The sequence below is a fragment of the Lepisma saccharinum genome, chromosome 27, assembly GCF_977018435.1.
Source record: "Lepisma saccharinum chromosome 27, izLepSacc3.1, whole genome shotgun sequence".
Classification (NCBI taxonomy): Eukaryota; Metazoa; Arthropoda; class Insecta; order Zygentoma; family Lepismatidae; genus Lepisma; species Lepisma saccharinum.
The window spans coordinates 39,758,970-39,785,759 of record NC_139255.1 but is presented as its reverse complement, the minus strand read 5'-3'; the positions used below and the strand labels follow the sequence as shown (position 1 = coordinate 39,785,759).

Here is a 26,790-nt window from a genome sequence, read left to right as displayed (position 1 = left end):
TTCTTCAATTTTCTATTATAATCAGTTGAGTGGCAAAAGTGCCAGATGAGTGTAGCAAAGCTCATGAAGAATTTATTCCTAATATGGCTCAACCATTTGCAAAATTTTTGTGATACCATAATATTTCTATCTCAGTAGTGCCATGCTGCCCCCCCCCCCCTTCCAATCTGTACTGCAATGTGCATTGGAGGTTGCAACATATAATACCACTTGCAAAATAATTTGACACTTTATAAGCTTAAAATTAATGAATCTACTGTAGTGGTAGACTAACTGCACTGTAGATGACTGGCTTTGTAGGTTCAGATTGAAAAAAACAAAAGTAATGCTGACGGTTTGAGTCTAATATATTATCTTTCATAACAAGGCTATAATACAATTCCGGGAATGATGGCAAAAAAATACATAACATATTTATATACATATACACAATCAAATTACATAATCATGTTGCTCGTTTTTTTAAACACTTTACAGAAAGGTGTCTGTACATGCATACTGTTAGGTCACCATTTTTTTTTAACGGAATACACACATTAACTTTCAACCAACTATTATTAAATCCTTATGATCACGTGAATATGTGCAAATGTTTTGAATGAACACATGCAATGGCAATCTCTACTAATTGACAACCATTTGCAATAGGAATGTTAAAAGAAAAATGAAAATTGTTGAAGGAAAGAAATGAATACATTAAAGTACACTGGTTCCAGGTGAATTGTTTTTCCCATTTGAACTAAAAAATACTGTTACGGATTCTTTGCTATTCATCCAGCTAAACCTTTCCCAGCACTAACAGAAAATGGTTTTCCAATAGAAGGTAGCCTCTTTAAATAGGGCGGAAGTTCTGATGCAATTCTGGCTTGATATCATACACCAAGTCCAGGACTCTTCTAACAACCTACAAGAGAAAAGAATACCTCCAATCAAATGTTAGCACCTCAAGAAACGGAAAAATACTCAAAACATGGACATTACTCCATAATATTAGTTTTCCTACTCCTTTCTTGTATGTAAGTTCATTTTCATTGAGATTTAAAAAGGTAAAAAAAGTGAAGGTAAAGTGTACCCCTGTGCATAGCACCACGCCATGAAGGCGTATAGGGGGTGTGGGGGTAACGCCCCACACTTTCTTGATCCGGTCGTGAGTGGGGGTGATGTGATCAGCATCACGCCCCTGACCGCCTTTACCCCCCAGGGTTTCCCCCAGGTACCCATGTTATTCGACGCTGGGTAGGCGCCGGGGCCGCTTCCACCGTTAGAAAAGTTCCCGGATTTGAACCGGCCGGGGATCGAACCCGGGACCTTGAGCATGGTAGTCAGACGCGTTACCGACTGAGCCACCGCGGCCACTTTTTCATTGAGATTTGGCTTCGATAATAACCCTACCATTTACTCAGCCTTACATGTTTCTGACAATACAGGATGTTTCATAATTCCCCCTGGGATTTCGGAAGTCAGTTGCTCGGAGGCCAACTCACCCACGGGGATGAGAACATGTCAGTGAAGTGAGTAAATATCAACTTTTGTAACCCACCTTACAAATTTTCAACACGTCCTTCCTTGGTGACACTACAGATGTAAAATGAGCAGGTAGGCCGGGGCCATCGCCTGTGGACCTCAAATGAGCAAGATTACAGAATTGACATCTGTTGAGTCATCAAGGGAAGACATATCGAACATTTGTAGGGTGTGTTAAAACCTTTGAAATTTACTCTCTTCACTGATGTGCTCTCATCCCGGTGGATGCGTTCGCCTCCGAGCAACAGACTTCCGAAATTCCAGATGAAACACACTGTATGTGCCCCATAGAATATGCAACCAAAGAATAATATAGAGGAATTTCAATATTAGTACTCAGGCTGTGAACATGTTCAGGTTTCTCAGCAAGCTTCATAAGTGCAATGTGAAAACGTAAGGCTACACTGGATTTTGCGTCAGCCAAGCTACATTTGAAAGTGCCCTCAATTCGAAAAAAAATAAAATGCTATGAGGTCATATTTCAATGTAGCAACCACAAAACATTTTTTCAGGAAAAATAATCAAAACCACAGAGTAACTTGGAGCAATTGTTATGTACTACAACTCTTCTATTTTCAAAACCAAACAATTCAAAAAATGCAAAATTCTACCATCTTCTGCCTACGTTACAAAATTCCAGTTGTTCATGTTACGGAAGATTTTAAAAGCAACAATTTCAATTTTAGGATTTCCATTATAACTTTTAGTGCCATTTCTTCACCTTCTAAGTGTTTAGAAATCCAGGTTAATGAGCAAATTTACAAAATCAGACAAATGTTTTCTGTTACAGACCAGTGAACCATGACCAAAAGATCAATGCACTAAAATGATCTTCGTGTCTGGCCGTGGTGTTGCTATATCAACAAATTTAATAACATTAGGAAATTTTCATGACAAGCCTTGTAGTGTTTGCTCTACAACAGCTACCGATGAAAGAACCTCAATAATGGCTTTGTTGCAAGGTCTGTACCAGCAATCACATGCTAGGGGTATCCTTAGCCATGATAAGGATCTTCGCAGCTCTCCCCTCAAATAGTTGGTTTTCTACCAGCCATAAAGAAACCTTTGTTCTAACCATCAATAATTCTGCATATTTAAAGATATCAATTATCCAACATGGCAGCCACAGATTTTTGTCACGCCCTGTATATTATAAGTACATGCGACCAATATGGCAGCAAATCTATCTGGTTAATTTCAATACTTTCACAATTACTTTATTTAACATAGGAGTAACAGAAAATAAACTTAATTCTAGTAAGCTTTAGCACAGGTTGTTACAAAAGCATATGTCCCATGAATAGACGTGGAAACAACAAAACTAACCTCCTCTTTGTGTGAAGCAACAGCTCTGTCTATTTCGTGAATCTTAACCTTCGTATCAGCCTCAATTCGTGCAGCAACATCATCCTTTGATCCCATGTGCTAAAAAGAAAAGGAAAAAAAACTGACATGAATATTAGTACTAAGGACAGCATATATATGTTTTTAAATATAAGATTTAATTAAAGTTAAGACTAAAATTTACCAAGTCTGTAGTTAGAAAGAAGTGCAGATTCTGAAATATATAGTGTGAAAAGATACACTGTACATTCATGGGTGCCCGAGGATGTCCAAGGGAGGTAAGCGTAACATTTCATCCCAAAACATATTGAAACAATTTTAGGCTGACATTTATTTTCCAGATGCCCATCGCACGCAATTCAAAGCTCGGTTATTAACTTTTCATAGTTAAAGTATTTTTTTTATACGTATGAATGTAGACTGTCATTGATTTAATGTAGGTAGATGTAAGAAACCTTAGTAAACTTAAAAATAGCCAATTCTGAGTCGATATGAAATTGTTATTCAAAGCAATCTTCTACATATTCATAATTGTTACCTTTGCCTCAAATTCTTTGAACAGCCGTTCTCTTTCCTGCCTGTATCTCTCAATCTCATCCTGGGCTTCCTCTTTGGCCTGTTTCAGTCTGCGAGCCTTTCCTGAAATAATATATGACCATGGAAACATATTTTATCAAATACACACTTGAAACTTTTCAAGTTAAGACTTTGTGGTAATCTCAAAATCATATGCTACTCAAGTTTACATTAATTCAGTACTAGATGCCTTCATGGTTAAGACAAACTGGTTTTTAAATACAAACAAAATATTACCGATTTTTAAAATGATTTGATCCTTCTAAATATTTCACATAAAATCAAATATATATATATGAAAAACATTGCAGTTTTTGTAAGTGAGCAAAATGCAGTTTGTTTTCATGCAGTAAAGAAAACTTCAATATTTGATTTTACCAGTGGCGTGTCCAAGGGGGGGGGGGGGGCTGGTGGGGGTTATACCCTTCCTTTGACCCAGTATTCCGAAAAAAAAAAGGAACATCAAATGCAGGGAAAAGATGGCCGACTTCTAAAAAATGTATTACTAACCCCCTCCTTTCGAAAATCCTGGGCACGCCACTGGATTTTACCATGGAGGTGTTGCAATTTTCTAAACTTTTTCTTTATCCAGTTTCACATGATAATTATTATATAAAAAAATAACTTAATATTGGTCCCACATCGCATTTTACACATAAATCTATTCAAAACATCCCATTAGCTTGTGTGTCTTGCATAGAACTAGTTTTGCACACTGAAGGTTCCAGTATAAATTGGAATAAATAATTATGGAAGGGAACGTTCGTAATATCAAACTTTTGTTCACCTCAGTCAATCTTAACGTACTAATTAATTTCCTAAAAATATATTCTTACGCATGTTAAAACTTAATAAATTCAAGCAAATCATTACTTCAAAAAGTACGCAATTCGAAACCTAGATTTTACCTAAGCCGAACTCGTAATTAAACAATAATGCTACTACATATATTAACAATGAGTTAAATCAACTTAGTACTTTTATTTCATACTATATAAAAAAATAATAGGTCTTCAAAAACTAATTTTCTACACTTCTACAAATTCTGTAGGTGTTGCCCTACATTGAACCTTGAATAAGAAAAAATACGGTGGGATAAATATCTTGAAGGTGTAGTTTCGAGGTGAACATTCAATATTTCGAAGAAATACATACGTTTCCTGGCTTCTGTGACCTTTTCAGCGGCCCTTTTTTCTGCTTGAAGAAGCTGTTGAATTCCTTGCGTCTGACTCGCCATGTTTCCTTCCCTGGAACGACTGAATCAATCATATGACTACTCCTGGCCTGACTACATGATAAGTATGTTACCAAGTCATGTACAAAGTCTCCACTATGAACAAAGTAGGAAAACAACAATCTATTATGTTGATTATTGAATCATGAATGATATTATTTTGCATCTCCATTCACAAAATTAATGAACCAAATATCTATTTGTACTTTTTCCTTTATGTAGGGCACGATCTACAGAATTTGTAGATCTGTGGATTAGTGTAGGAAATTAGATTTTCAAGCATTTTATTTTTCTTAATTTGTAGAAGTATCCAAATCCCGACTTTTCTGATGGGATTTTTCATAATGTCGAGAAATTCGAACATTCAGAAAATTAAATTGTAAATATTTCCGTCCTGAATATTCGGATTTCCCGCCGCACCTTTTTTGTTTAAGTGCATTCTGCATTCTCTTCAGATCAGAACGTCTCGTCAGGGATGGGTTCGATCCGCGATGGAGACGCATCCGAACGATTTCATATCATTTTCTCCCTTCCGTCCAGCATTGATGAACCTGCGGCCACGGAGTTGCGGTTTCACGTCACATGCCGACCACAGTTTGGACCACAGTTCGTCACGCCACAGTTTCATGCTTTTGCTACGTCATAGGAAGTTCCCTTGGAATGACTAGTCGAGAATTGTGTATGTAAATTCATCACCACAAGATGAGTAATGAAATGTGATTAAAGTGGGAAAATAATAATTATTTCGAGTGATTATTAGTTATTGTGTACCCTTATTATTTATTTTAATATTCAGAATGATGACATCTTCCGGTTACCGAAAAGCATGTTTGACTCAGGCTAATGCTTAATGACTGTTCACGTTTGAAAATTAATACAAGATACAACTCATAAACGTAAGTAGTTACCTATATGTAGGTAAATGACTTGCTGAAACTAGTAGCCTTAAATATCGTCGAGAGTATTGTCTGTAATATAATGGAAGCAATTATGGCTTGCCTACTCGTTATGAAAACGAAGTGAGAGAAGCAAGAAACTTGCAAAGTTTGGAACGACTAAGATAACCGGACCCCTCTCCGATTTTCTTCATATTTGGCATACTCACTAATTGAGGCCTCCTAATCACGAATCTGAAGTTCAAAGTTGTCGGAAACGTTTAGAAATTGCAAAATATGCTAAAATAAGGCGTTAGTTTTCGGAATGGAAACCGTCGATTTTCGCGAAATTTTTTGTTTTACAAGGAAATATATATATATTCCTGATACTACCACGACACCAAATTTTAACTATGCCTAACCTAACCACACGTCAATGGTTCGCAATTATTTTGCAATTTCTAGATCCTGATACTACCACAACACCAAATTTTAACTATGTTTGCCTAACCTAACTACACATCAATGGTTCGTGGGGCTAGCGTCAATGGTTCGCAATTTCTAGACATTTCCGACAAATTTTAACTTCAGATTCGTCATTAGCAGGCTTCAACTAGTAAGTATGTCAAATATGAAGAAAATCGGAGAGGGGTCCGGTCATCTTAAGTTATACGCCTACCCAAAGTTTTTTTTATGCCCATTGATTTTGCAATCTTTGTACTAATTTGATGTGAGAAATGTTTTACGCTATCCGTTAATACATGTTTCTCAGACATATATTCATAAAGGGTACCAGTTTCATAGATCGGAGACATTAAAATCTGATATTTTGTGTTTCGTATGGTACGTACTTACCAATTGTGTATTGCGGAACATAGGTCAAGGTGCCATTATGCTTTTTACACGAAAACAAACACAATTTTTCACATAGAGAGTAATTTTTGTTACGCCTTTTTTCGCTTCCTTAACACACAATATGGCAGGCAAAACGTGATTACTGTAGTGGGTATGCAGTGTTTCCAACCTTCACCGAAAAATACCTACTATTTTGTTAATTTTAACAAAATGTTAACTATGCTTGCCTAACCTAACCTAACCTAACCTTGCCGGAAATGGTTTGTGGGCCTCCTGGTATGAATTTCACCACGCATTCATGACACGTCATGTTCGTATTTTTGGTTGGAAACGCAGAAGGTTGGAAACACTGCATCCCAATGAACATCAACAAAACACAAGCATGACGTGTGATGATCTACAAAGGTATACACACCAGAGGCTATTGTCCATCGGAGAATTAATTTTCAACAAAAAACATGAATTTCCGCTATGATACATTCCCACATGACAGAAAACCCCTTCCAGATGTTAGACAATGCTACAGGAACTTATTACTGTAAGTAGTCTCTTGTGTAAAATTGAAGAAATCTATTTGTGGAATAGTAAATTAGTAACCAAATAGATTCCACGATGAAAGAAAATACCTCGGCGAACGTTGGAAACCTTACAGAAACTCATTTCCGTAAGTAGTTTCTTCTGTAAAAATGAAGAAATGTGTCTCCGATATATGAAACAGTTACCTCATAAAGCAAAAACAGAATTCCACTTTTTCTTATGATTCATAAAAATATGGACTTGCTTTATAATTGGCAATGTTTCATTCTATTTCTCTTGCAGTGAGAGATTATTTCATTGCCCTTGCACGAAATTTCCACACACACACACTGAAATCCAACGTCAGTGATAAGTACTTTTGTGTTCGTACTTTTTAAAACAAAGCAACAAAAGGAAAAGAAAATAAGTTGGAGAATTCTCAAATATCCGGTCATTGTATGTACTCGTGTTCTAAATAATTCCCCATCTCTTAACATACAACGTCAGGCATTATTCCTGAACATCGAGTTAGGATATCCTTATTTTCAACATAAGCAGTTTATGCTTCAGTAGTGAGCGGATGCAATGAATCGGAACTGTTTGCACATTACTTAAGTGCACTTTACTTAAGTTTGATTAGTTAAAGTTTATATTGAATTGATTACTTATCGAGATACATGTTATTTTAAATTAAGTTTATTAGACGAATGGTTATAATTTCAAATCCTACATTATTTCTTTGCATGAAAATAAATGTCTTGGAAAGTTACTAATGTGTTCAGGTAGCACATAATGTGTGTCCTAAATAAGATTCATGTGATGAATGTCCAATACTTTCATTTTTATGTGTTTTGTACAACATTTGCATAATATTAATTTTTTTATCTTTCAAAACATCTCTTATTTTTAAAGATCTGAGAACTTGAATAAGTTTTTCTTCAAAATTGTTTAACTTCAACTGTTGTGCAAATACAAGAATTTCCATGTCTTTCTCATCAACAGGAGAAATGGAAACTAGAAACATAGTTTCTGTACGATTTTGTCATATAGCCTTTTAGTAAATTTTTAAGATGAAAACATTAAATATAGATGAATGCCTATTTAGTTGTGCACGGTCCAAATTTTGTTAGCGTAACTTTAACCAGTCTTTAGGAATGATTTTACTGGGAACAACATACTTAATGTAAGTGCAGCTTATGTCTGAGCTACTCCCACTAAATGAATAGTTGATGATGATTATCTGAACTAGTCAAGGCTTGCACAATTTTTTTTCTTTTTTTGTACATGGTTCAATTTCCATTTCCTTCAGTTATTAATTACTTAGTGTTTGCTTTCAGGAGAAAAAAGTTTACCTACTACATGCTCATATGTGCGTATTTGTTTGTAGCAGCCATTCATTTACTGTTGTGTTGTATATGAACTTCTGCTGGTACTATGTTGTAATGTGAGGTGTGAAAGGTTATCATGTTCCTAAGTGATTTTGCTGTTAGGTTAGGCAGGTCAGATTTAGTGCTCTTTTCATTAAAATAATGTCTGTAAATACTTCCAATACCTCATCACGTAATATCTGGTCTCAAGCATGAAACCCACTTCAAGCTTCACTTGAGAATCTGTCAATGCCCTGTGACAGGTGACCATAAACAAGGAATTGCTGCTCGTTGGGAAGCATGGATGCTTGCATAATCTAGTTTTCAAGTCATAATTTGTCTGGTAAATTATTCTCAGTGAAGCTTGTAGCTGTGCTAATTAGTTTCAAACTTACTTCCGCAATCATTTACAGTATTCTTAAACACTTCCTAATACTCCTGTAATACTTGCAAATATCATTAAACATTCAGAACCATTGCCCAATGGCACTTCCACTTAATTTTATTACCTAGTGTCAGATTGCATTTCAAGATTAAAGAGGAGATTGATCTGCATATCCCGTATGTAATAGTAGATGGACACTTTGGCATGGAATGACTCGGCAACACTGATTAGTATATCTGGCATTGTGTGTCTGAGATATACTTCAGTTCATATCTGGTGTGAATCGGTTCGTGGACTCAAACATACTTTTTATGAGACTATACTGCATAGTAAATTAACAAAGTGGACATGTACTGTACAATGATATTTTACATTCTTTACTGTAGGAGTTATGTTTTTTGGACTTGGAGGTTTAATTGCTGGAAATTCATTATTGGCACAAGACTGCAGGATCAGTAATACATACATTGTTATTCTCACTTTTGTGTGGGTTATTGTTATTTTTGTGCATTGTTGTCCAATAGACATTTGTGTTCCATTGTAGGGACATTGTTTCATTTCAAGGATTGTCTTTAAAACATTGTTAATAGAGCATTTCTAATTTTAAATTGAAATATCTCTGATTTATGTCAACTTTCATTGTTCTCCTCTCCATCTCACGTTTTGTTTATTTTATATGTCTTATCTGAAGATTTGAGTTGTACTTAAGGTTGATATGATAAATATTCAATAATTTAGAGATTTCTGCAGATAACATGTCGAGGTAGTAGCACTAAACTGTGTGCTCCCCCTCCTCCATGTGTGAAATATTCCACACTGGATGTGTAGGTTAGGCAGGTTTGGTTTTATTGCGTTAGTATTAAATCATTTTCTTCATCTTAAAATATTTGTGTTTTCTGTGAAATGGTCTTTGGTATGAATTTACAATACCGGAAGTATCTCCAATTCCTTTCAAATTTGGCATACTCACTAATTTTGGTCTCGTAATCACTAATCTGCAGTTAAAAATTGGCGGCCACGTCTAGAAATTGCAAAATAACCTTGTCAATTGCTGCTATGATTCTCCGTACACTAACTTTAAAATGGTATGAAGACGTCTTACTACCAACGTTGCTCAAGTGTTGTGCAATAAGTGAGAGCGTTGATTTGCATGTGAGAAAATGGCATCTTGCGTAAAGGTGGAAAACATGTTTGCACCACGAACCATTCACGGTAAGGTTAGGTTAGGCAAGCATAGTTAAAATTAAGGGTCATCATAAACATAGTTTTGAAATGCTAATCATTGCAAGAAAATAGTTGTTTTCTTCATAAATCAAGGGTGTTTACTCCGTTCACGGGCCCACTTTTTTCGACTTATTTTGCAATTTCTAGACATGACCGCCAAATTTTAACTGCAGATTCGTGATTACGAGGCCAACATTAGTGAGTATGCCAAATGTGAAAGCAATTGAAGATACTTCCGGTATTGTAAATTCGCTCCTGTTCTTTTATGAATAGATATTTCTGTTTGTAGGCTTTAGCCTGTTCCATTACATTTTCTCATAATCTTTTCATAAACTTATTTACGTATCTTTTCATTTAGTTCTCCCATCCCATATCAAATCATGTCTCGGAATTTTCTTTTATATTCTTTGCAGTTCTTCATAATTTTTTCTTTAATGTCACCCTAATTCACATGCATTTCAAAACTTGAAATGCCTTCATTTTCCTCCTACAAACCATGAAGATTCATCCATCATACGAAGGCCTGACTAGATATTGGGGGACCGTTTACCCACTGTAGCCCCTTGAGAATTACATCATTTTTTTTTTTTGTCTACAAATTTCAATGTTTTATGTAATGTAAAAGTGGTTCCAACGTTAGGAAAGCACAAATAACTGAGATATTTGATACCAGAGAATGGCACACGTAAGTTAAAACCTGCAATTTTGAAGTATTTTTGCCACTTTTTGTTAGTAAAAACTGTTTGTATGTATACTAAAATAGCAAAAGAACACGCCGAAAGTAACTACAGTACCAAACCTAACAATCCTAACCTAACTACGTAAAATTATAGCTGCTGTTGTGGAAAGTCATTTTGCGTGCTATATTCACTTTCGTGAAGCCTTCGGACTCTTCTGCTTCACAGTAAAGTAACATGCTAAGGTAACAAGTGTACTTTACTTCACAATAACTCATTTTCGAGACCTAAAATCAACTGAAAACGTTCATAAACAACAAAATCTTCATAAACCATGCAAGATATTTCACTTTCTCTAGGGGGTACAGAGGGTCAGTGGTACCGATATTGGTATCAGTTAATTTTATATCAGTACTTTATTGAAACATGTTAACATGTCAAATTGAATTCTGTTTTTTGTTCGTAAAAAAAATATTAAAGGTAATTCCTAATATGCCTTAATCTTTTCTCCATACCCAATAGATGCAATATGTTCAGAGCAATAATGTAAGATATTCCTAGTAGAATTGCTGTGTCACATGCAAGAGAATGGCAGCGAAAACAAGCAAGTGTCAACATGTGTATACCATTGGTGACTTAACCCGCGGTGATATAGAAAGACTGAAAGAAGTGAGTACTCTTTTACATTGTTAAATGAAATTCCCTTATATTAAGAAGTTCTGTGTCTTTCTGTTTAAAATTTGTTTTTTTCTTATCAGAATTTGATATGTATTACATATTTGTTGATACCTATTATGGCAGTGTTGATGTGGTATGAATTATATTAAAGTTGATGTGTTAGTTCCCATTGGACTAAGGCAAAACTTAAACATTCAGAGCCGGACCCTGTGGCCGAGTGGTTAGCACATCGCGCTGCGATGCCAAGTGTCCCGGGTTCGAATCCTGCCCGGGCTTGGTTGTTTGTGAATGTCCATTCATCAATTTCATCACTCATCCCCATCTTGGCAAATTAGCCAAGAGGCAGAAAATGCGAAGTCAAATAAACTAAATCAATCAATCAATAAATTAAACATTCAGTATAAGCTATTTTTATGTGCTACTCTGATTGTAGCAGATGAAGTAGATTTATTTCTTTAAAATTGATTTTGTTTGTTTTATCTGTCATCAAAGGGTAAAAAAAACAAGTATTTTTACCCCACAGGGAAAGTGTTTAGTTTGAATCCTAAGCAAGGCATTGCTGTTTCTCTGTCTTTTCCTCATCTTTATCATCATGTTTATGTGAGAGAAGTAAAAAGTATCACAAAATAACCAAAGTTCAATTTTAAAAAAAAATGCTAAATTGCTGTTATATAATACAGTTTTATCCTTCAACCTCTTTTCTCAATGATAAATAGAAAAAAGAGGAAACTCTCCTTTTTCCCTTACCAGCTGATTCTGTGCATCAAGTGGAATAATCTTTAACCTTTAACAAACCTTTTGACTTGGACAGATTTCCAAATTAATCAACATATAACTGCTGGGGATTTTCAAAAAACCTTGTTCATAAAAAAAGTAGACTTTGACCTAGAAAGCCAAGGATCACTAATAATGCGCTGGTTTTTGTGGAATTTACCTGTGTATACTCATGAAAAAGTGGTAAAAGTTGCAAGGAACGCAAATATCAAATAGACCAAATTTTCATTATTTAGCAAATTACTGTGCACAAAAAATGTGTTTAACATAGCATTTTATCCACTTATAATCACTCTGGTAAAAATCCATGTTTTTTGTTTTATGGTGGATGCAAAAAGTTAAAACCCTTAATAATAAGCTCATGGATTATTCAGATTAAGTAACTTTATGCATTTGTGCAAAGAATTTTAACTTTTTACATTTTCCTAAATGCTTATCTTTAATAGCAGTTTACATAGTACTAAATTGTAATCTTAAGTTGTTATTGACTAAAACATTGTTGTCTTTTTCAGTGTCCTAAATGCTGTGAATGCGACTCAACAGGCCCCAATTTATGGGTGTGCCTGTATAAGGATTGTTTGAAGGTTGGATGTGGTGAAGCACACAATGATCATAGTACAACCCATAACAAGGTGAGATTTAAATGAATTTTTATACCTAATGTTAAAGTAAATTTTGACATAACATCATTGGCACAATTCAGGAGAATTTCCATCTCTTTGTCGTAGCCTTGTAATCAAGGGGTCCCAGGGGTGTAAGGGGTGACCTTCCACATAGTACACCCAAATGTCAACCTCACTTCCACGTTAGTACACCCTGGACTGAAGACTAACGAGGCTCTGGCGACTGGCCCCATGGCCAGTATAATTTTTTTTTGTATTGTCCTGTTGTCCTGATGTGTGCTGAGTGCCCGTTTACAGCCTCAGCTTTTAACAGAAGTCAGAACATTTTAAGATTTTTAATTTTTAATTATACAACGTTCGAGTTGTTCTTTGTAATGATAAGGGGCTGGCCCCCGTATAATGTGATGGGAGCAAAATAGCCTAAGTGCTGACGCTCCCACAATTTTAAAATCAAATTCAAATTCAAGGGGTCCCGGGTTCGATTCGCGGTGGTTCTGATCCCACTTTAAACTGTAGGTCGAGTCCCGATTAGCCTTTCTGTGCATAAAGTGGACTTAAATCATTAACTCAATCAATCAATCAAAATTTCCATCTCTTACTCAAATATGGTGTGGTATGACCTGACAAAATAACCATATCATATGTATTTCTGTTTTTCATAAATTTTCCAGGGAATCCCATCTCATTGCCTTCACCTCAACCTGTCAACAATGCGAGTATGGTGCTATCAGTGTGAAGCGGAAGTGTTCCTCGAAAACAATGAACCTGTGGTCGGAACTTTAGGTCGCCCCATTTCCTCGCCACAGAATTCAATGTACGTTGCTCGCTCTAATGAAACTGACAGCAGCGACAGCGAGGATAGTCAGGATGATAACCTGAAGCCAAGAGGTAAGTCAGTTTCAGTATGTTAGTATTCTGAGAGGTCTGAGGTTGCAAGTTGAATATGTATATTTTGGAATTTCGATTGTGTTTGTTAGGGGATCAATATGAAAGAACTGTATATGTGGGATAATTTTCCAATAGGTTGCTATAATGAAATTACGAAGACTGAATGTATGGGTGATCATGACCTTGCCACCAAAGTTCTGGATTTGAGTCCTCACCTGGGCATGAGTGTTTCTTTGTGAATCTTTCTTCATCAATTTAATCTAATCATCATACATTCTCATTGTTGTTATTAGCCAAAAGTGGCAGAAATGGAAATGGAGAGAAGAAACAATGAAGATGTCGGTGAGTGGTGCCTCATGCGTAGTGTTGAAAGCACATGCCTTAAACATGCAAGTCTCCAGAATCTTCCTTCCTCAATATAGTGTAGATCATATGGAGGGAAGGGGAGTAAGACAGCCAAATGTCAATCTCCCTTCCACGTAGTATGCCTTGTACTACATTTTGCAGACTATGAAGACTCTGACATCTGGACTCTCAGGCAATATGATCCTCCGTGGGGTGCGTGTGTGCCGTCCTTATATGTTTGTGTTTGTCACTGCATCCATTTCATTTCATCATTAAAACTGGCAGAAAAGTAAAGTAGAATGAAGCAAATCAATCAAAAAACATATAGACAGAAGAACATTCCTCATTCAAGTCCCAGTATGGTGGGTACCCTTTCATCGGTTTTCTGAGTCGATACCCATACCTATGACCGGTTCCAGCTCTGAAAATCAGGTGCCAGGAAACCACCTACTACCAATTGTGGATACTACAAGAAGCTGAGCCAGTCCCTGTGGTGGAGTGGTTAGCACATCATGTTATGATGCCAGAGATCCCAGTTTCAAATTCCGGACTGGACTTGGATGTTTGTGAGTGTTTTTTCATCAATTCCATTGTCGTCGCCTTGTTATCAAGGGGTCCCAGGTTCGATACTTTGTTGTGGCACATAGTGGTTCGGATCCCACTTTGAACTGTAGGTCCAGTCCCGACTAGCCTTTCTGTGCATAAAGTGGACTTAAACAACAATTCATCACTAGCTTCGCAAATTAGCTAAAAGTGGCACAAAAAGCGAAGTAAAATAAAGCAACTCAATCAATCTGTAAGAAGCTGAGCATCACCGTATTCAAAACTTCGCTAAATCATGTGAGAAATGAGGGGTTCAGGGACAAAGAGTAAGAAATTGTTACTGATTTTATGAAATGTTCATATCGTTGATAAATAAATCATTTACTAACTTATGCTATTCTGCAATTTGAACTTAGAATCTTCAAAGTTTCATACACTGAAACTTAAAAAGCGGCAATATTACAGCAAAAGATCGCAGTCGCCAAGTAGAAATTTTTACTCACCATTGCGTCCGGGATTTTTCGAGCCCTGCCGATGATGATACTCTTACTGATTCCGATACTTGAACATTGTAACAATTAAAAGTCATTCAAAATATTGATTAATATCAGTGGGTGACTATTTCATTCCATGTATAAGCATCAATTTCCCAGAGTTTTGCTTAAATATATTCCAGAATTACACCAGAATATTGAAATACCTGTTACGTATTTCACAAATTACAGTTTTTCATACAATAACCCCGTCTAGTTGGCTGCACTTTTTGACACTCGGTGCAGTGCAGGTGTAACCAGTGTCAGAGTGGTGCAAGGAAATGACGTTAACCAACTAGACTGAAAGCGGTGTTGAAGTTCAGAAGATTCAAGAAATGCCTGTCTGCTACTTTAAACGGTCATTTGATTAGTTAGCACGCACCATGTGACCATACACCGAACATTCACCGGTCCGGAAGGTAGTTCAGACACCAAATACACTACTTGACTCCAAATCAACAAACTAGACGACTCAGTGTTGCACCATGCAACCAACTAGACGCTTCGGTGCAAACAGAATCAACTAGAGTCAAAAAGTGCAGCCAACTAAACGGGGCTATTATCAGGGGCAAAATTAATGGAAACTTTGAATTTTGCATAAATTACAGGATTAACAGACTGCGAAAGTATTGAGTTTCATTTTAGTAAACCCCGCAAAACACCAAAATGCCAGGAAAGTATTGGCCTGTATTGGTAAATAAAAACCAGCTCAGCCCTGGTTAATAGCGATGTTGGGGTTTGCCACGTATGATACCTTGTGAAGGTGTTTTCAGTGTACAGTCACACACACTTCTGGGTTGTAACAATCCCATTAATTTTCAATGTGATCGTTACAACCCAGAAGTGTCAGTGACTGTACATGTGAAACATGAAAATAGAAATTTACAATAGAACCCAATTTTACTTTTCCCTGCATTTATATTTTCCTGCACTATACATTCAATCTTGATGATCCCAACATATTCAAAATGTTATAGAATTTACCTTGATTTTACATTTTCCTGCATTTTAAGTTTCTTCAGCTGGTTCCCTGAAAAATATAAAATTGAGGTTTCGCTGTATATGCTGAAGTTTAGGTGCACAGCCACATTTTGCTTCAGGAGAGCTTGAAACCTGTAGTAACAGAATAGTAATGGGTGGAACAAGTTGAGACGCCATTGTATTTAAGTAAAACATACAGCTACCGAGACAGCAGTGATATGCCAAGTATACTGATAAGGGATTTAAGAAGATTGTACAGTTCTCTGTTCATATACACAACTTTTTATGCTCAGTCTGATTGATATGAAGACCCCCTCCTTTTTTTCCATTTTTCCTCACCCTAACACACGCACACCATGGATTGGCATTTTATCTGCAGGATGTACATTTTTATCAATTCATTTCTTGCAGCATAACAGTTGGAGTGGGCTCAATGATATTGTAGAAATCTTGTAGACATGCATAAGCCACCACACAGCACACCTTGTAAGTTGCATTCTTTCAGGCTAACAAGGCTCTGGCATGTGGATTTGCAGTCCTGTGCAAGGATGTGTGTTGACCTTTTCCTTGTCTTTGTGTTATAACTAGGGCTAGGATTTTGATGACCTTAAAATTGCCAAAAAATGACATTTAAAAAATGCATTTATGACCTAATACATGCAAGAAAATGCCCTATAAACTTAGAAAAATGACCTAAAAATTCTGAAAGATTTGTAAAACAAATTTATAAACTACCAAGAGAAATTCAAATTACAAATTAACGTTACAATATCTATCACATGTTCATTGCGTATGGTAGCACAAATAAAAAAGTTCACTTTTTGTCATTACAGAGTTGCAGTACATAACGAAAATCATATGAAAAGTTTCAAAAGCGAATGATTGTCGGTTTTCGGACAAGAGAGCCTTGTACATGGAAAAACATCTTTCGACTTCCACCGACATAAGAGGAGCGTACTTGAAATGAACAATATCACTTGCTGTTAAGTCACTTTCAATTCCATGGAGTGCAAATTGCTTCCCTGACAAAATGTCCGATACAGAGCACAAAACTTTGTACCCCTTGTTTTTAACAATAATCCGTCTGGCGACAATATATTTACTGATAGAGGGGAAATCACATTGTTTAAGCTGAATTGTTACACAACAGCTTGTGTCAATAATACGGCACAGAATTTCTTTGTTTCTTCAAACACAGTCATTCAGAACTGTGCTGAAGGCAATGAGACGAGAGTAAGGAACATCTCTCCTTCAAAGGAATTACATTTGCATGTAAAATGCCCCTTTTTTCACCAAAATGTAGGAAAATGCATAAAATGACTTTTAAAAGGTCGAAAAATGACAAACGGTTTAAAAAGTTAAAAAAATGCCCTTTACTCCAAAAAGGGTCAAAAAATGCAAAAAAATGCCCTAACGAAGGCATCCCAATTAATTCACTTACGAGTAAAACACATTTCTATCTACTTATGCAATGTTTCTGCCTTACCAAAAAAAAGATGCATTTGCATCAAAATCCTAGCCCTAGTTATAATGCTCGGTGGGTGCTGTGAACTCAAAATTAAATCCACAACTCCAGGGGAAGCCCTGTATATGATAGGAATCCCTAAAGACTAAGCGTTTTGCCTCGTAAGAAGGGTATATTAAATTGGAGCAAGTACATTCAAAAACAAAATCAATTTAATTTAAAAGCTGAAACCGCATCCAATTATTCGCTGAGTTTCAGAGCCACCCAACTGATTGGTAGCCCTGGTTGCAATGACGTTAGAACTACAGTGACCATCTAAAACCAGGCAGATCAAACTAAAGTAAAAATAATACTGCAATAATGACTTCCCAATTATTTATGAATTAATTGACATTTATCATCCCAGAGTGACTAGTGCGAATTGTACCTTCCTCCTCTGAAAAGGAACACTGTCATTAATACATACATTTAACACTGGGATTGCTTTGTGGTGAAATGTTAACGCAACGAAGTACAATTAATATATATTTATTTTGCTGAACACAGACAAAGATAAAGCCAGCTGATCAAGCATTCTTTCTATACTCAATTATTAACGACAAAGTTACATGCCACATTATCCAGGTAGCATTTTGTGTCTGTTGACCCCGATAAACAAACAGTGCAGTTATTCGACAAATTACTGGTGTTCACTTGTAAAATTACAATGTAAATACCCCTAAAACAAGCAGTTTGTAGGTGACTTGTATTATCAAGAGTTTATCTTTCAATAAAAATTTGAACGATTACGGTAACATCTTGGCCACATAAAAGTCAATAATTCACTCTTTGTGAGGCAGTTACATATTACCATACGTCACCTACCCTATGCTTAAACATAAAACATTACCCACACCACATGTTCAAGAGAAGTTCTGAGTACACAGAATAAGAACATCAAAGAATATTTACAATAATTGATATATACATTACAGTTTTTTGACCAATTGTTTATACTCGCCAAGATGGCTACCTGACGTGCTCCCTTCCCGCCTAAATTAAGGATGCGACGTGTCGACGAAAATGGCCAGAATTCGATGCACACGAAAGCTAGCTTTTATAATTAGATGCAAGTAGATTCCGCCGTACCACGAAATATCCTGCAGACTTCCGATGACACTTAGATAAGTAAAGATACTGTACTTACGACCATCCGGCTACCTCATAACGAAGCTCAAAATAGCCAAAGAAAATTTCAATTATCTGTCCACACTATATATTGCACGCATAAATTCTTGGCAAAACATGTTACATAGTCCTTTGTGTTTCATTGGATCCAATCAAATTCCATCGCAATCCTTTGTGCGTTGGGATGATCACCGATATCTTTGATTGGCGAAAAACTCAATCCACCTTCATGTTTCCTTCCTCTCGAACCAGTCCCCGAATTGCTCCTTTTACCTGCTCATCAGAAAACGAATCCGTTCTTCGGTTCCTTGATGAGGTTCAATCTTTCTTGCACAGTTGCATCCATAACCCAATTTAAGTTGCGTCTTCTTCACAAAACAGATTATTAGACCATTGCATTGCTTCATGATAAATCATTTACATAAATTAAAGAGAAAACAGTCATTGTTCTGTATGCAAACACCAGGTCGGCTGAGAGCACGTATTGTTTGCGAACTGTTCAAATGATCAGCTGATTCATCCATCCTGTACGCTGCTGTCACCAGGTGTACAAACATTGATCTGAATAGCCCACAAATGTCTATAACGAGTGTGGTGTGGCAGTCATAATAAAATGTACCCATTGTTAACATGAATTAACATATTGAATCGAATGAATACATATAAAAAGAAACTCCTATGACAACATACGTCATAGTGTGTTGCAAGCTTAAGACCTCAACTTTTCTCAAAATCATGGATCTTTAGTATTTTGATTTATTCTACGTTGTCCTTGAGCAAGGTTTTATTTCTGACTTTAATTAACTGTTGAGGGGCTTCTGTCCCTATGTTGGACTAAGGGGAACAAATAGTCTCAGTGGTGACATGCCCTAAATTATATTAATAACACTGGTCTACAAAAAAAATATTTGTGAATGTTACAAGAACAAAACAAGCTGTTTCTAGAAGTTGCTGAGCCCCTGAATGCAGATCTGATTTCAGAATTTCTCCATCGGGCTCAGATTTCCTGTAAAAATGTTTTTTATATTTTCCTACCTTAGCCCATGTTCTATATGTATTGGTCGTAAGGACTTGCTTTCACAAAAGTGCTACAAACGTAAATGGTAATAAATCTGTGTCAGCATACAAAGGAATGAAGTAAATGAGTAGCATGAAAGTGTATAAACATATATAAAAATGTTTCCTTCCCGATTTCCTACAAAACTTTGCCTCAGGAACATCTCTTCGTAAGGTCCAGCAGTAGTCGGACAGCACTCCATTTGCCTTGATACCACTTTTCCATTAGAGCAATATCTTGGTGAAACCGTTCAACGTGTTCGTAACTAACGGCACCAAGGTTAGTTGGGAAGAAGTCCAGGTGATCATTCAAGAAATGTAATTTTAGAGACATGTTGCATCCCATACGTTGGTATGATCTCATTAGTCCATGTACAATATCGCGATAGTTTTTACATAAACTTGTAAAAGACAACCATGTATTTTTTCAACATCTGTTAATTGTTGAATGAAATTCTCATCATTCATCAATTCCCTTATTTGAGGCCCTACAAATATTCCTTCTTTAATTTTGCATCGCTGATTCTTGGGAATTTCTGTTGCAAGTACATGAATCCACGTGAAGTTCTGTCCATGGCTTTCACAAAGTTTTTAATTAGTCCCAATTTTATGTGCAGAGGAAGGAGATACACATTTTTGGGGTCAACAAGAGGAGTGTTCGCCACATTCTTCTGTCCAGGCACTAATTCACTACGAAGAGGCCATTTTTTGCCACAATAGTAGTGACTTTTTCTGTCTCTGCTGTCCCACTCGCATAAGAAGCAGCAATGCTTTGTGTGCCCAAGCTGCATGCCAAGCAGAATTGCAATTACCTTCAGATCTCTGCATATATTCCATTTGTATTTCTCATATTGGACATTTGTCAGAAGCTGTTTCAAGTTCTCATACGTCTCCTTCATGTTAACAGCATGAGCAATTGGTACTGCTGGGAATTTGTTTCCCTTATGGAGAAGTACAGCTTTCCTACTAACTTTACTGGAATCGATGAAAAGACGCCAATCGTGTGAACTGTATTCATGGCCAAGAGAATCCATAACGGATGAGATGTCATTACAAAAATCCATGTCTCCTTCGTGGGAGAAATATTCTGAGAAAATAGTATGGCGGTCACGAAAAAACACACTTTCGTATCGCAAGCAAGGAGATTCAAACCTTTCAGTCGCGAAACTAAAAGTTCAGACTGTTGCTTAGACAAATTTAAATCCCGCGTAAGATCGTTCAGGTCCCCTTGTGACAATAAGTGTGGCTCCATTGATGAACCGGACACTTTAGATGTTGGGTCAGCAGTTTCTTCACCTCTTGCACTTGCTTCCCCATGTTGGTCACGACAATCATCTTCACTCACATTCTCAGGAGGCTTTGATACCGGCAATTCTTCATTGTGACATACAGGTCTCATGGCTGATAGTAAATTTGGGTACTGCACAGTGTTCCTTGTTTTCGACGTGATTCAAGCTATTTTGGTCTGGCAGAAATAACAAGTCTGTTGTGTGATCTGATGGTTCCCTCCAAACCATGGGAACAGCAAACGACATGTGACGTGATCCTTTTAACCAGCTTGTCAGAAGTGTAACACAGGTCAAACAGCATATGTAGGGGGTCAATGTTTTGTCCCCCTTTACACCCAAAAGAAAGTTCATAGCACTTCTTTATAAGAGGGGTAATCCGTCGCTTTTGTGACTTAAATGTCAACTCTATACATATATAACAAGACGAATTGGGGCTATTTACGCAGGTACGAGGCATTTTCTTATGCACTAAATACACAGAAGCACAGTACTTCTGAAACTTCGAATCACAACCTAATCAAAGGCAGTCACTTCCCACTCTGTCAGAACTCACAATGCTGAGACGCACGTGACATCAAACAACACTGCGATTCTAAGTGTTCACACATGACTCATCGACAGTGTTGCCATGCCTCTCTCTTATTCATGATTTGGTTTGTTGCAATTGGAGGAAGCTCCCTGGCCTTAGGAACAAGCTGGTTGTTCTATGGACATATAATGACTGTTATTCAACAATATCTGTAGAATAAATATAGGTTAAGCCACAGCCCAATAGGCAGAATTTTCATGAATTGCATTAGGTACAGGTTAGTGTGTAACAAGAAAACTGAGCCCGATAGGAAAAAACTGATTTCATTTTTGAATTCAGCACCATCGACTTACCTGAGAACACCATTCACATTCCTTGTAACAAATTTCATGTTGACCAGTGTAATCAGTCAATCAATAAGGCAACATTAAAATTGTAGTATTGTTGCTGTAAACAGCAGCAGACTAGAACACAAGTATCGTTATGTTAGAGGAAATAAAGAACGTGGTTGATAATTAGAAGACGTGAGTACTAAGATTTTTGCAGAGGCCACCGAAATTAATAGAACATTTACAAGTAAGTTTTGCGGAAATCTTTTTAGTACTCTTACGTCTTCTAAATAAGTATTGTGTGTGAGGCTTCACATGAGTACAATCACAGATGTGATTTACACTACAATAAAGGCATATTAGATGTTGACAGGTAACAGCAGTCCTTGTTATTTCATGAGTTTCATCAGCTGTTGACATTGATCGTGATTGTCTGCAGGGATTTTCACAGGAGTGGGGGTAGCCTTTAATTTCCCCAAAACATGCATCCAAAAAAAATTGCTTCAGTTTGAAGCTATTGTGTTTGTGCAATGACCTGTATACTTGTAATTATCAGTCTTTTATGATAATACAAATCACTAGACACCCACGACTGCATAATTATAAGCTTATAACGCATACATTTCCATCTTTCGAACAGTTCTTCATAGTATGCTGTTTTATAATGTGTACAGTCAGGGACAGTTCTGGGTTGTAACAACCCAGAAGTGTCCGTGACTGTACATGATATAATTATTTTAAACTATATTGTGATTTTTCATTTTAGGGTTAACTGGACTTCAGAACATCGGTAATACATGCTACATGAACTCAGCTCTTCAGGCACTGTCCAACACTCCACCCCTGACTCAGTTTTTCCTTGATTGCGGAGGCCTGGTTGCAAGGGTGGAGAAGAAACCAGGCTTATCACGCAACTACCTTCGACTCATCCATGAAATGTGGCATAGAAAAAGGCCTGGTTATGTGGTACCGTCTGGCATTTTATATGGTATTAGAAATGTAAGTATTAATTACACTATCGAACATTATTATATCTACATTTTCTAGTTTCCTAATATATCAGTGTGTGTATATTTTTAGTGCTGAGTCGATACAAAATCTTAACTCGGTTGGACCATTGACCTCTGCAAGGTCAGATTTTTCAAATTTTCTCCTCCTTTCAAATAACTGCTATGATATTTCAGAATCTGAAAAATGACATCAGTTTAGAATTCCTTCTATAGTATTTACGTGAACCTTCATGTGGTTTGCGTTCGCTGTTGTCTAGATATTATGAATAGTTTAGTAGACTTATCACAATATGACGCCAGAGGTTCTGGGTTTGAATCATGGCCTGGGCATGGATGTTTGTGAGTGTCCCATCAATTTCATCATATCATCACTCATCCCCATCTTCGCAAATTAGCCAGAAATGGCAAAAGTAAAAATAAAAAGCAAAGTAAAATAAAGCAAATCAATCATCACAAAACTATTGAGGATATCTAGACAAGAGCGAAAGTGAACCACATGAAGATTCAAGTGAATGGTCTTGAGCGAATTCTATACAGATGTAATTGTATAGATGTAGAGGTATGTTCTTATGATTCATGTATCATTGTGTTGAGATCCTGTTTGTCCTCAACGTATTCATTGCTTCCCTTTGACAGGTGCATCCCATGTTTCGAGGATACCAGCAGCACGATACACAGGAGTTCTTGCGATGCTTTATGGATCAGTTGCATGAAGAGTTAAAGGAACCAGTGATGGAGCTAGCAGACAAGAAGAAAATGTTGCAGAATCATGGTAAAGTATTAAAGATTTTAGGAAATAGGCATTTTTTTTGTAATGTGAATAATATCTATTTGCAAGGGTAGGCCTGATTGAAAGTGTGATAGGGAAAATGTTAACATTTTCAAACACAAACCTACATGTAAATAATATAGGTAACCAGCTTTTCAGTCTGTGTAGTTTATTTTATTGCAGGTTGTTGATTTTGCATATTGTTACAATTTTCATTTATTACTTTGCCTGCTTGCCATTCCCAAACTAAAATGGACAGATCTATATATATTGTTAATTGTGGATGAAATTATGTAAATTGACACAAGCTTTCAGAGTTTGCATTCAGATTTTTCTAACATTAATAGCAGGGACCTGTAACGTAACCCAACTTGTAACGCTGTCAAGTTACGAACGGAACTATCGATATGCGTTACAATGGCTTTGGCGTTCCACACAGTACCGGACAGATTGGACCTACCTACAACCTGGGTAAATTAGGCGTACCGTTACTCAACGACCCATTCGCTTCAGGTACTGAGTGGAACGGGTCTCGGATGGAACGGGTATGATCGTACCCGTACATACTGTACCTGAACGGTAGCTACCGGGTACGAAATGGAACCACAAGTTGGTAACCGGTACTGAAGCACTATGACCAGCGCTTGTTATTAAAATACCAGTACGTGGATAGAAATGGATGAAGCGGGTAACATTTGTAACAGGAACTTACAGTACGTATCATAACATACTGAGGGTATCCGAATTAAGTTTACTGTCAATCAAAATTCGACAGCAGCAAATGGAATACCGATAAATATACACTTCTTTGTTTAAAAAATTATTATAATAACTTTAGAAAAAACTAATGCGTGATCTTTCTGGATAATTATTTATCCGAAAAATATGTATAAATAATATCTCGTTTATCTTTCATTAATTTGTTAATAATGGTATCAGCTATGCAAAAATTTCGAAGACGTCACTCTGGCAAAGTATTAACAATAGATACAATTAGTTTAACAAGCTCATGTAGAATATATTAATTACAACGACCTGCGCAGAAGGTCGATATTTGTCCTTCAGGCAACCTGTTCCTAGGAGGCATGCGCAGTAGGCACCATTACGTTTAGAACAAGTAGAGAAGTGAAATTGAGTTTGACGGTAGATTATGCTAATTAAAGCATGGCAAATCAACATGATTGTGGAAAACCGGAAATTGATGGACGCCATATTGAAAAATGTTACTTCTTAAGATAGAGAAGTGAAACTCGGTTCAATGGTAGCTTATGCTAATTAAAGCTTGGCAAATCAACATGATTGTGGAAAACCGAAAGTTGATGGACGCCATATTGAAAAATGTTACTTTTTAAGATAGAGAAGTGAAACTCGGCTTGGTGGTAGCTTATGGTAATTAGAACATGGCAAATCAACATGATTGTGGACAACCGGAAGTTGGTGGACGCCATATTGAAAAACTTTAATTCGTAAGATAGAGAATTGAAACTCTGTTTGATGGTAGCTTATGGGAATTAGAGCATGGCAAATAATAAGATTCTTAAAAACCGGAGGTTGCTGGTCGCCATATTGAAAAACGTTAATTCGTAAGATAGAGAATTGAAACTCGGTGTGACGGTAGCTTATGCTAATTAAAGCATGGCAAATCAACACGATTGTGGAAAACCGGAAGTTGATGGACGCCATATTGAAAAATGTTACTTCTTAAGATAGAGAGGTGAAACTCGGCTTGCTGGTAGCTTATGGTAATTAGAGCATGGCAAATCAACGCGTCCTCGATTTCCTACTCTATGAATTCTTTACATACTCCTCTCTCCTCTGTAAGGTATGTGTTATATATAGGAACGTGAAGTTTTCGTTTAAACGATAACACCGAAAAGTTGAGGAAAGCAAAATTAAGTGTATAAAATAGATTTGGGTAGGTAAAGGAGGAAAAATTTCGATCTTTCGAGATCGCGAAATAACTGGAAGTATGCCATTTTTTCAGAAAAATACAGAATTTTATACTTTAACGCAAAATATGCAATATTAACTGACGATAACACTTCTGTTCAAAAAGAACTATATATCTAAAGCGCAATTCTGTCATTTGTAGTCTAGCTGGTGATAGTTCGATTCAAAAAAGATTGTCACGCATTATTTATTGCAGTTTGGCGCAGACATATTGACAGTATTTAACCTCGTCCTGAAATAGAATTTGCTCGGGGGGGTTCTTCCCAGAAGGGAAATTTTGTAGGAACGGGAAAATTTCCAATAGAAGCATCTGTTGTGTTTCGGATGGGGAGGATTAAGGCATGTATGTGTGTGCACACAAAACGTTATTTTGAGGTCACAGGGATTTTTTTGCATTGTTATGGAAATGTGATGTGTATAATTGTGCTAAAAGATTTGGGAGTTATCATTCAATAAACATTTCACATTTAGGGTCTGATGAGATGAAATAGTTTTACAAGTGGAAGAAATTTGGTCATTTCTTACAAAGGCAAGCCATAATATTTTCTTTTCATTAAAACTAAAATTTGCCTCAATTTTTTAGAACCAACACAATATGAAAATCTTAAGCATAGAAGGAACAGTAAAAATGCATGTAAAAATAACACCGAATTAAAATTAATACACCGAATTTTGCCTGATTGCTGTCGCAGCTTTTAAACTTACCCCTTGAAATGGAAGACCCAATGTTATCACAAAGCCAAAACCACGTAAGAAGATTTCTTTCACTCAATATTGCAGTGTGGCATTACACTAATATGGTGCATATTTAAACATAATAAAGATATGGAAAGCAATTTGTAGTTACACCTCGTTTGACACTTTACATAGAATTGTTTTTTAAACTGGAAACCCACATTAAAAATGATTCAAGATTATCTTTTTACACTAACTGCCTTTGTAGTACTCACCATAATTATTCATTAGACGTCATTTTCAACGTCTTTTTTACGTGAGGCAAGTATGTATTTCATATTACACGTATAGTGTTTACAAGAGTATATTGAATTTATAATTCATTATTTCATTCTTATCAAGTGTATCTGTGGACAAAATACTCTGAATAGTATTTTTTGTGAAGAGAAACCAACTTCATGAAGTTTAAGTTCTTCTAAAAGTGCAAGTTATAATGCTATGAAGCGCGTGAAAAATTGTATGGCTACTCGTGTCACAAAGAAGGTATTAAATTTGACTTCTATTGTGGACATTATCATAAGTCAATTAATAAATTCAAAACAAATTGAA

General features: G+C 36.5%; 2 protein-coding genes across 2 annotated transcripts in view; one reads left to right on the top strand and one right to left on the bottom strand.

Moving 5' to 3' along the window:
• Window positions 1-329: 329 nt before the first annotated feature.
• Vha13 (V-type proton ATPase subunit Vha13) lies at window positions 330-4,716 on the bottom strand. The gene is made up of 4 exons (XM_083113454.1): window positions 4,600-4,716; window positions 3,407-3,507; window positions 2,851-2,949; window positions 330-904 (listed from the first exon to the last, which is right to left on the bottom strand). Exons 1-4 carry the CDS (start codon window positions 4,679-4,681, stop codon window positions 833-835), a joined length of 354 nt encoding a protein of 117 aa, XP_082969580.1. The 5' UTR covers window positions 4,682-4,716; the 3' UTR covers window positions 330-832.
• A 595-nt stretch (window positions 4,717-5,311) lies between these two features.
• Window positions 5,312-26,790, top strand: part of Usp20-33 (Ubiquitin specific protease 20/33) — a 71,651-nt gene continuing 50,172 nt past the window's right edge. Inside the window, exons 1-6 of the mRNA XM_083113355.1 lie at window positions 5,312-5,574; window positions 11,100-11,246; window positions 12,542-12,661; window positions 13,324-13,540; window positions 22,544-22,776; window positions 23,424-23,559. Coding sequence (XP_082969481.1) covers window positions 11,166-11,246; window positions 12,542-12,661; window positions 13,324-13,540; window positions 22,544-22,776; window positions 23,424-23,559 — 787 coding nt within the window. The 5' untranslated portion in view covers window positions 5,312-5,574; window positions 11,100-11,165. The remainder of the gene's footprint in view (window positions 5,575-11,099; window positions 11,247-12,541; window positions 12,662-13,323; window positions 13,541-22,543; window positions 22,777-23,423; window positions 23,560-26,790) is intronic.